The 11,924-nt window shown below is 38.8% G+C and overlaps 1 protein-coding gene across 3 annotated transcripts in view; it reads right to left on the reverse strand.

Annotated features, from left to right (window-relative positions):
• Nucleotides 1-11,924, reverse strand: part of MON2 (MON2 homolog, regulator of endosome-to-Golgi trafficking) — an 80,754-nt gene that overhangs the window by 26,829 nt on the left and 42,001 nt on the right. For all 3 annotated transcript variants that reach the window (XM_054988031.1, XM_054988030.1, XM_054988032.1), the window contains 8 exons: nt 7,154-7,258; nt 6,609-6,689; nt 6,450-6,523; nt 6,279-6,369; nt 5,677-5,778; nt 3,917-4,027; nt 1,941-2,116; nt 768-930 (listed from right to left, as the gene is read on the reverse strand). In XM_054988031.1, coding sequence (XP_054844006.1) covers nt 768-930; nt 1,941-2,116; nt 3,917-4,027; nt 5,677-5,778; nt 6,279-6,369; nt 6,450-6,523; nt 6,609-6,689; nt 7,154-7,258 — 903 coding nt within the window. The remainder of the gene's footprint in view (nt 1-767; nt 931-1,940; nt 2,117-3,916; nt 4,028-5,676; nt 5,779-6,278; nt 6,370-6,449; nt 6,524-6,608; nt 6,690-7,153; nt 7,259-11,924) is intronic.

An 11,924-nucleotide genomic window follows, 5' to 3' on the forward strand; every position in this document is an offset into this window, starting at 1 on the left:
TTCCAGCTGGCTTTCCCTGTTGCCGCTGCGGCCAGCGTGGCTGGCTGGCAGAGAGGGCCTTCCCTGCCGCCTCCACGGCTGGCATGGCTGGCCAGCAGACAGGGCCTTCCCTGCCGCCAGCACCGTGCTGGTGTGGCTGGCCAGCAGAGAGGGCCGCAACCGCCGGAAGCCAGCAGGGAGGCAGGAGGGCCTCCTCCTCCAGCTGGTGCCAGGTAAGTGGGGGTAGGGAGGAAAGGGTGGGAATGGGAACGTTTAAAGGGCCCTGCCGCTTGCGAAAGGGCCCTTTAAACTTAACTCCCGGGACCCCCGAAGCTTCCCGAAGCATTACAAGTGCTTCGGAAAGCTTTGCTTCAGGATTTCCGAATTGGAAATAATGAAGCTTTCTGAATCAGGCCTGATTCAGGTATTTTACCCAAATTGGATACCCGAAGCGCACACCCCTAAAGGAATGTAGTTAACAAGTGCAGTCAACAGAAGCTTGTTTAAATCACATTGAATTCAATTGTACCTAACATTAACTTTCTCTTGATAACTGTGGCCAAAGTTTTCCAAAAATGGCTTAGCACTATATAGTGTGCTCTCATTCATCTGCTCTGAGATGCCTTTCATTTTGTACCATCATATATACTGACTTGACTTTCTCTATTGCCAAAAAAATGGTCTGACTACTCAAACCAAGTGCAAATTACTGGTGAGATTATCAAAATTAAGTAAGAACAAACACTGGGAAGTAACAATAATAGCTAGTGAATTAACTCAGCACTCACCAAGAGACCAATTGATGTTAAACTAATGTTTAGTTCTTGATTGTGAAGCCCAAAACTTCCAGCAACATCCACAACAATCTGCAGGCAAGTACATGGCATTGTTGGGAGAAAATCTGTCACAACCAACTGAAGGCACTGGAATGCAGTCCGTATTAAAGACTCTCTATTAAAGAATGAAAATATCTGTTTTCTAACTCTATGAAGTGGTTATGAATTATCAAAATACCAAACAGACTTATGTCCAATTCAGACATACAAGGAAAATGCATGTTAGCCAAACTATGTGGAAGTTCAATGCTGCCAATGTTACAAGCTCCTTCATTTACCATGTAGACATGTCCTCGTTTTCACCACATCAATATGTTTTTAAAAAGCTGTGCTGAAAAACTGGCAGATCTGCAGTTAATAGCCACAAATTAATTGCTTGCAAGTGTGAAACAGATTCCTTGCTGTTTTGATTTGCAGCAACCATGTATGTATGTATGAAACAAATCTATTCAACACAGCCAAGTAGACCTGAGTGTATTAGACAACACTTAATAATATGTATTAACTAAAGTATAATAAAATACTGAAATATACAGGATGGGCAAGATGAATCCTAGAGGACAGCAGATTTAAATTTGTACGGGCCAGAGTTACAGGAAACCCCTGTTACCCTGCGAAAGGAGCAACAAAATTTCTTTAATAGTTGTGTTTGTAAAATGCTGTCATGTCACACAGTCAATTTATGGTGGTAACCCTGTAAGGTTTTCAAATCAAGAGACATTCAGAGGTGATACTACACTTGATCTTAGCCAAAAGGCTGAGAAGCTCTGGTTTCTCTTCAGATCGCATAAAATCGCATTCAGAGATGGTTTGCCATGGCCTGCTTCCGAGTAGTGTCCTTGGACTTCTTCAGTGATCTCCCATCCAGTACTAACCAATGCTGACCCTGCTTAGCTTTTGAGAACTGATGAGATCAGGCTAGACTGCACTATCCAGGTCACATTTAATAGTTAATGCTAGGTAAATGCAATATTAGGAGCAATCATTTAAAAAAACACTATCCATGTTAATTAAAAAATGCTGCATTTGTCATTAATATATAGACAATACAGAACACTTCTCCAGAAAGCAGAAACAGAAATGAAGGTTACTACCAAGATTGTGACCTTAAGTTTGACAACTCACCCTTGATCATTTCTGATTGCTCCCATGACCCCTAGTACCAAGGGCCAGCCAGGCCCTAGACTGTCACCCTGGCTTTGCAAAATCTGTAACACACATTCCAGCTGCTTGAGTCTAATATCTGGGTGATTGATGTTTGATAGTTCTTTCAGTGGGTTTAACAGCAGTAACTGAAGCCTCTAGAAACAAACCAGAAAAAAACCTTCAGGACAGCAGAATAAAGCATTTTGATGCAAGACAAAATCCTATACAAACTCACCGTAGAAGTAGAAATCTAATGGATTAAAGCAGTGTCTGGCATGGGGGAAAGGTGACAAACTAAAGTTCTAGAAGAAAAACTGGCAACTGGTTTCCTCCAGGCTGAATATGGCCTAGAAAAGCTGCTGATATTCAGTAATATTCTCTCTTCCCAATGTATTTACGTCAAGAGCTTTCTCTTCACACACGTACTACGACCAACTCTATAATTCTGAAGCCTTTTTCATACCAGTAAAGCATGAAAAACTCTGTAACTCTGAAGCCTTTTTCATGCCAAAAAATCTGAACTGCTTACTATCATAAAATCGGAAACAACAGGGGATTTGAGTGTGTGTGTATAATCATTGCTCAACACAATGTCCCTAATCACTTATCACCACCGTTCTGTGATAGCTACGATGAAGCTGACAGAAAAGTAAGCGGGTACAGTAATAAGAACACTCCTAGTAGGATAACTGATTTAGTTCTCCAGTGGTAAAGAAGCAGAGGTGCTGCTAAGTCAGTCTCAGGGCTGAACAATTATTCTACACTAAGCTCACAAATAAACATAACTGCCATTTTATTATACAAATAAAAGCTGATCAAACATGTGCAGCAATGGAGTGAGTGAAATCTACTGCATCTAACGGATAGGAGTTGTGATTTACTGCATGAACAATTTTATACTGGGCACCATGTATGTATCAGCTCTCCGAATATTATGTTTTACAACATAGTCATAGCTGCCATTGGCTGGTCAGCAGTGGGACATCTCTTTCTACCTATTAGGCCACAATATACTAATCTACAACATTTAAGTACTATGGGCATGGTAACACTCCATCCTACCATGTCCCATGTCCTACCATACTGACAGTCACACAACTCAAAGTCTTATGGGTAACAATACTATTTTTTTAAAATCGGAATGAAGCTAGGGGATCATCGGATTCACGCATGCTCTTAGCCGGGGTGGACAGGCTACTGAACTTACAGGGAAATTTTCCAGAAGGCATTGCCCTAGAGGGCTGTTGGCGGCCAAACCCCAGAAACTCTGCCAGCATCTTGGGGTCACTTGGCTTAGACCTTCCAATGGTAATCAGTGTCAGCTCACCAACTGTCTCCTCTTGTATTGCTGCCATTTTGTGGAATGAAGCAAAGGGTAAGCCAATGCCATATTGGTCCCACCAAGTTCAATGGCCCCTGAAGTGCTAGCTTGTAGCGCCATAGGGCTGCTCATCTGTGCTTGCTGTGCATTTTTACTTCCCAGTCTGCCCTAGCTCTTGTGTATGGCTTACAAATGAACCGTTTATCTTTTGTAAAAACTGTAATTTCTTATGTCATGTCTGAATCACCAACTATGGTTTGTTCTCTCCCCTCCAAACCACAGTTTAAAAACAGGATACCGACCTATGGCCTGGATTCTTCATTCCCATGACAACCACCCATGGTTTGTTGTATTTGTTAAAGGAGTTTTCTATACCACATAGTGAACATAAATGAACTTCGGCATAATATTTGTTCAGATTTTACTCAGCCCAATCACAGTCTATGTCTGAGGTGTTCTACTAGCATAAGCAATATCTATGTACACCCACTAATATGTATCCTTATTTGGACAGAATTGTAGAAAATTAACTTGTATTTATTCTTGACCATCAGTATCAATAATGCAATCAGTGATACCGATTAATTGTGATTTCCCAAACAAGATAATTATTTACCAAAAAAAGTTATTTTACCTGGTTTTGAGACAGTGGAGGATCATGATTAAAAATCAGCCCTGCTTTAATGAGAGAAGTTAAAGCCTCTGCTCCCCATTCCCTCATCCGTGTATTTGGATGCTGGCAAACCTAAACATACAATATAGTTTCCTTTAAAGACTTGTTCAAACTGGAAAGCAAATTGGTTAATTGCTTCAGATTAAAGAAGTGACGTTCAACCTTTGGGGCTTTTAACATACTAACAGCCACAAGCCTATTTTGTAACTACCCACAGCAGCTGCTCTTTGCCTAAGATCCAGGAGGACAGCAGCTGCCGGTTAGAGCAGAGAGGGGCCAATGGTCTAATTGAGTTATATTCACAGTAACTTCTATGGCATTTTTCAGCAAGCAAATTGCTTTTTAGTTCTTATTTTATGTTGCCTCCAAAAATAAGAAATACAAAAGTGAAGGACAGGATACTTCTAATCAAAGTGATTGAACCAATGGTACTAGAGTGAGCTATTATTTTTCTTCATATAGTCTCCAAATAATTCCCGCTCTATATGTGATAGGAGATTTACTTAACAGAGCTTATTTCGTAAAATACACAGCATCTCTTTCTATCTCAGTCTTACTATGTATTATGTTTTACAACATAGTCTATTGGTCTCAAACAGCAACATGAAAAGATTTAGGACAAAGTCAAATAGTAATCAAGAAGACAAAACTGCAGGACAAGCTTACCTTCTGAATAAAAAAAGAGAGGAAGCAGTAAAGGAGAAGGAAGAAGTGAAATTATGAAAACCAGAACAGCTGAAGCAATAAGCACGGATACACCATTACATAAGGTTTGTAGCACAAGCAGTTTTGATGTACAGATTTAACATCTCCAAACATGCATGGTGGGTAAGAAGTAAACCACATAAAGTTCAATGGAACTTATTCCCAAGAAAGCATGCTTAGAATTGCAGCCTTCATCAGATGGAGGTATTTTAAAATAAATGTTTAGATTAAACATCACTCTCAAAAGACTTAGTAACATGTTCGGTCTGTAAAACTAAAACATTTTTAAGGTGCACCAATTCTATTAAATGTGAAGGAATTTCTTTTAATTCCTCGTAAAGGTATATAACTGTATATTAAAAGGCGAAGAAATACTTCTCAAAATTCGTATGTTTTTTTTTCTTAATATACAGAGTAACCAGATTTGACTACACTGGACTTGTCTTTTCTCAAACATTAGCACTTAAAAACTGACAGCCTGTCCTCAGTAAACTTATCAATACACTATGATGTTTGTAATAAAAAAAAGAAAAATGCAGAAATATGGAAGAACAGTCGATACTACTGAATTTAAAGCCAATATTTTATCTGCAGTTCAGATCTTAAGCTTTTGAGAATCTTCAAAAATAACTTTCACATTCAAAAGTAATACTGTTTTAGCCAATGGAAGATTTTTCTGTTTTAAAATTAAATATGTGTGTGTCTTAATAATAGTTCGTAACAAGTTTTAAAATAGTAAGTTTTAAACAGACTGGGAATACCTATACATTTTTCTGCTAGGATACCACTGACATTTTAGCTGGCAGTGTAACAAACAACTCAAGCAAGAAACAGGCTTGGCCTGAAACAAGTGAGAGAGAACTGCAACTTCCTACATGATAATTTTCAATTATATGAATGCCCCATATTTTAATTTGCTTTCTGAATATTTTTATATATTGATTTGTTAAAATGAGTTAAATGTAGCATTTTTAACATAGAAAGACCAGCACAACTGTTATAAAAAGATCAATTACCTCTAAGAGATGACCAGTAAGGGGTCTCCACAAAATTTCAATCCTATGCATGTTAACTAGTCCTGTTTCCAACAACTTAGCAACAGCAAATAGTGATGGCTCCTAAGCACAAATGGAATGTTTAAACATCACTTCAATCAGCAGTGTATATATTTTATTTTTCTGTTACTGATCTTTTAGACTTACTACTTTAGCAAAGCATCCCTGTATTCTACCTCCTCTCAGTCTTCACAAATTAAAGCATGACATTTTAATTCACTAATGTGTACTATAGTGTATTTTACTTATTGCCCAACCTTAAACAGTACATTTTATGACTGAGTTGTTAGTTTTTATGTCAGCATTTCTGTGAGCATTTTCACCTGCTTTTAATGCAATACATTTCATCTTCAACCCTAAACAGCTGCATCTTCCTGTGAAATTCACATATATTTTATGATGCTTTACTACACTAGAACAATCAACAACATAATTCATTTTAATTGTCACTGGCATGACGCCTCCTATGACTGGATTGCACGGAACTTAAAAACTCAAAGACAGGAGTTCCAAAAATAGTTACACTAAACTGTATCTGAAAAGCCAAGTAAAATATTCTATACCTTATTATTTCCATAGGCCATTTCCATGGCTTCCAGAGATAAGGAGCACAATGCATTTATTAAATGATGTAATGAAACATCATCTAGGTACCTGGGGGGAAAATAGTTTTTAAAACTATTACCAAGGAAGATTAGAAATAAATATTATGTTCATATATGATTTTTTCTTACTGTGAACTTTCAAATAGTCTGGAAAGGATGTTGGAGATAACTGGTAAATCAGTCATAACAGCTGTTGTTAGAACCTAAGGAAGACAAATTTATTCATTAAAATAAATAAAAACAATTATACAATGTGATCATTCTATTATAGTTAACAAATATCCTTACTGTGCTAGGTCCTTCCACAGCTCTTCCAGGCTTTAAAGCACCTCCAACACCAGGTTTTAAGCCCAGAATCCATACAAGATGCTGAAATACAAAATACAATTTAAAAAACATTATCATGGGAAAAATAATTTTAAAAGAATCTTGTTGCATTTATGTAGCTTTTCAACAATCTGTAAGATCTCACACTTCAATACAGAAAGTTCTGTATGAACCAAGAAATTCACCCAAGCCTTAACATCTTTCTGCAGCAGTTCTATGAATGGGTTTTAAGCCCAGCAGACCAAAGCCTTTCATTGCATCTAAACTAGTTATGGTACAATTTGCTTAGCCCCAAAAGCCTGAACTGAAGCTGTTTAGCCATGGTGCTTGCCAGGTTTGTGTGCTCAAGGCCTTAAAAACATACATGCTTTAATTTCAACTGAGAAAATAAAACAGACTCCTACCTAGAAGAATTTCATTGCTATTATGTTGAATCAGAGATACCTACTTATACAAGTCTAGTGCAAGTCAATGAAAGGCAAAAAGCAAGCATGATTATTACTCACCTGAAGAGTTGCCAAGACAAGTTGCCATGAAGTACCAAGAACAGCTCCATGGCAATGAGCCAAGCTAAGTAACGTCCTCATGCACTGTATATTCTTAGAAGTGAGCTGTGAGAGCATTTCAACAATGAGTACTTCTGAAGTAGGGAAAGTAACACCTAATAAAATGTATACACTTCAAACACATTAATAGCAAACAAAGCTGCTGAAAAAAAATCTGCAGCCTATTAATCCATTTCTCCTAAACTGGAAACTACATTTATATGATGTACTTTTAAACCATACCAAGTGAATCCTATAATCTCAAATCAGAAGACTCACTATCCAACCACTTTAGAGAGAGACCGTCCATTTCTTCTACCGTTTATGAATAAAACTGTTGATCAAGTGCAAAGGGGGCAGAAAATGAAAGGAGATTTCCTTCTCTATGAATGGCTAAACCTCCCCCCTTCATGCATTATCACAATACTAGTATGTATCTTACTGCACATTTAAAAATATACCAGACAAATGACTGCTGCTTTTGTGAAGTAGGAGTAGAAGCTGCTCCTTTACTCAGAGTCTAAAATCTGGGTCTAGCAGGGATTTCCTTCCTTTGAGAAAACAGTCTAGTAGATTAAAAAAAATACTCATGTTACCTTTTTCCTAATATGGTCCCACTGACTTCAGTGGATCCACTATTCCTAGCTTTAAGCCAATCTTGTATCATTGAAACTACAAATAAATAAAATTCATACTGCATTGATCAAATTGGCTGAGCTTCTGAAACATGAAAGTTTTAAAAAGATGCTTTTGCAAAGATGGGTGGATTTGCCTATGTACAGAATATTTTTTAAAATCTCATTAATTCCAATGAAATGTGTTTTAAAAAACTTAAATTCTGGTAGCACATAATTCCTATATGTATTATATCTAGTAAATTATAACTATTTAAACTATAATCCAAAATTCCTTGTTATCTAAGTTGTTTAGGCCTCAAAGGCCATTGTTAAAAAATTGTTTTACTTTGTCCAGCTACATTATAACAGTAAATGGAAAAATAAATTTTCAAATTTTGGTGTAGTGGTTAAGAGCAGGGGGACTCTAATCTGGAGAACCAGGTTTGATTCCTCACTCCTCCACTTGTGGCCAGCTGGGTGACCGTGGGCTAGTCACAGCTCTCTGGAGCTCTCTCAGCCCCACCCACCTCACTGTTTGTGGGGATAATAATGACATAGTTTGTAAACTGCTCTGAGTGGGCATTAAGTTGTCCTCAAGGGTGGTATATAAATTGAATGTTATTATTATAATGTTATTAAATACTCTAGCGAGCAGGGGCAATCCTTCTTTTAGTTAGAGTAGAAAGATAAATCTAAATGATGCCATTAACTTTTAAGTTGTATAGAACTATGGTTTCTTTTTAAACTTGCTGGATATTGACCAGATGCAATAGTCATCAGTGTCCGGTTGTGAAAGACATCTTCACAGTAACATACACAGCAGAAAGGAATGATAGCAGGAAGTGATACTACACAAATGCAAAGAAACGCAATGCAGAATTAGAGACCATGATGCCAATATGCAAGTCACCAACATATAATAATTACCTGCTTCACCAGCAAATGCATGACAACAGAGAAAGAAAACACAAAACAGAGAAGCAGAATAAGTTCCAACATAAGAAGAAAGAGAAAGCAGGAACAGTGACCCAGCACATAATTAATAGGGTTTTTTTTTTCAAACTAAGAAAAAATACTCCACTGCCAAGGTAAAGTTTCTCCTGAGGCAGGGAAGTAGAAAAAGCAAGGACTAGTTACTTACCTCAAGGACCTCTTAAATGCAGTAAGAGAACTAGCAAAACTATTCTCATGTGAAACAGCCACGTATGTATCCTGTCCAATGAACACAAAGGAAACCTCCTACCAGGCTCCTAAGTGTGGGTCTAATGTAAGACTTTCCTTTCTGTTCCCCGGGTAATCATCACTCACAATGATAATCTATTGCAAAGGCAGCAGGCCTTGCAGCTTTCCACACTCTGTCAATAATCAGGGCCGAGACTGGGATCCAGATTGTCATAGTAGTAGCCAGTCCCTTATCCATAATGACTACCTTCCTGCTGGCAGGGTACCTGAAGGACCGGGTGAGTAGATGCGCTGCCCTTTCTTTGCATGCAGGAAGCTGAAGGGAGAGGAAGGGAAGAATTTTGCTTCTGTTGGGTGGCTGTTCCTCTTAGCAGATTGATGAAAAAGGAAAACTAAGAGGGGAAACATGGGTGAGGCAGCTTGAAAGAAATATGGTATAAAGAGGAGAAGTGGCAGACAGACACAAAAAGTTCACAGACCAAGCACATAACCATTCTTTATAAAAAAGCAAGTTCCAACGTTAGGCAATATGCTAGCATAGCCACGTAACAGGACCTCAGACAGTGCTATGCAGATAGGACAGAATAGCCTGGAAACTGAGAATGACTACATTTCAGACCTGCAACAGTTTTCTACCTAGGAAGTTATTCAGAACATAGCATTGCAAGTAGACATGGGCACGAACCACATTACGAACCAAAAAACTGCACGAACCGCCCAATCTTCCGTTCGTGATCTGGCGGTTCATGAGAGTCCATGGCCAACGAACCAGCATTCGTTAGAGGCACGGTTTGGTGCGTTCTTCCACGGTTCGTGAAGCCAGACAGTCAGGCACCATCCATCAATTCCCTTGGAAACGGAGCCGGGGGAATGCCTGAACTCTGTCTGCACTCCTTCTGTCGCCCTGGAAACCTGAATGGAAGCCCAGCTTACCTTGATCAACAGGTCTTCCTTCCAACCATGGAGCTGCAAAGTGGTTACAACCTGGGAGAAGACACCTGGGGGAGGGAGGGGGGAGGGGTGCCATAACCATAGGCACTCCAATCTCATCCCTGCAAACCCTGATAGGCAGCTCTGATGGCCAACCACAGACCTCCTGTATTGCTCAATGGGACCTCAGCTTATAAAAAGCAGTGGGCTCCCAGGCTGGGTTTCACTTTCAACGAGCAGTGGAGTGTGACAGAGCTGTTGCTTGCTACTTGCTAGCCTTTGGGGAGAGAGACAGAGAGAGTTTAATTGGAGCTTGGATCCCAATTGCAATCTTGACCAAACTTGGGTAATGGCTGGAGGAGAACTTGTTAAAGACTCCCCAGTAATATGGGCTCTCTAATTCCAACGGGGGCCATTCTGATGCCCATGAACCACAAACCTCGAACTGGTACGGCAACGGGAAAAGTTCGTTGCGGTTCGCTGGTTCAGATTCGTCGTTGGCACCAAACCACAAACCACCGGTTCGTTAAATTTTTCCGGTTCGTGCCCATGTCTAATTGCAAGTTAGAACAGACAACAAGCTTGGTTGATGAACAGTCTTACTTGGTATGTGGCACTTAATATGAATATATGCTTGAGTTTTTAATACACCTTAAATATCTTTTAAGCATTACTTTTGTTATCAGAAGGGAAAAGGGATAAAATGGTTCTCATAGTAAAACGCTAACCCTCTCTCAAGAACATTTTTTTCATAAAAACATGAGCAAGGCAAGAACTCTCTTTATTCTATGTCAGGAAATTATAAGATTATTTTCCCTTTAGGAGGAATAAAAACAACAACTGAGGTATCCACACATGGGCCGTTTCCACACGGCTTACCTGCCTGCGAAACATCACACGAAAGACCCAGAAGACAGCATCTTCTCGCGTGAAATTGCGCCAGGAAGATGCTGTTATCTGGGAGTTTTGTGCGAAATCATGTCTTCCTGGCACGATTTCATGCGAGAAGATGCTGTCTTACGGGTCTTTCGCACAATGTTCCGCAGGCAGGTAAGTCGTGTGGAAATGGCCATGACTTTCGTGAATATAAACCATTACAGAGTAGAACATTATCTTTATCTACAGAGTATAAAATTAAGCTTATTCTGCTATAAAGTCAGTAGGTACCCATACTTGAATATCCCCGATTATGTCTGATCTATTTGTGTGTCTATAACTTGACACATGTATCTGTGTTGCAATAAACTTTTACCTTGTAAACCCTTCAGACACAAGTAACTCCCGTAATTTAAAAAACCTTGTTCAGCTTCTAATACAGGACTTTTGATGGTTGAAAAATTAAATATGGGATTGTCATATCATAAATCCCAAAATCACATTGAAACATCATAGTATTTAGCAAATTCTCACACAGTAAGACAAAGAAAAAAAGATAAAGAAATGCACTGTGCTACAATGACCATTACTACTCAAAGAGAAAAGTTTTGATTGGTTTTAACACATTTTTTACTATGTTAGCACAGTTAACACCGTCCTGGAGTGTCATAAGGCCTAAGTGTACTTATGCTACAACACAGTAAATTCTTGGTTCAATTCTCACCTCAGCCCTGATTCTACTAGGACCTAGAAAAGTCACTATTTTTCAGCTTCAGTCTATTCATTCAAGATGGGGAGGATAATAATAATAATTTGTCTGGGCTACTCTAAGAATCATTATATATTGGAAACACTTTAACATGTGAAACCTGCTACAGAAATAGTTATATTTGTATTTGTATTTGCCTTACTGACAAGTTGTTTCACTGCTCAAACTGAAAATCAGAACAATGAAAGACTCAAGACAGGCAGACAAACAAGCCAAAAGCTGGTACGGTTGTTTCATAAGAAAGTGAATACTTCAGAATATATGGGAGGGAAAAATAGCAAAATGTTTTGGTCTGGATATCTGCTCTGTGAAGCTGCCATGGATAGTTGCCCCGTGGGAACATTCAGGCCAAGACACA

The sequence above is a fragment of the Eublepharis macularius genome, chromosome 9, assembly GCF_028583425.1.
Source record: "Eublepharis macularius isolate TG4126 chromosome 9, MPM_Emac_v1.0, whole genome shotgun sequence".
NCBI classification, from domain to species: Eukaryota; Metazoa; Chordata; class Lepidosauria; order Squamata; family Eublepharidae; genus Eublepharis; species Eublepharis macularius.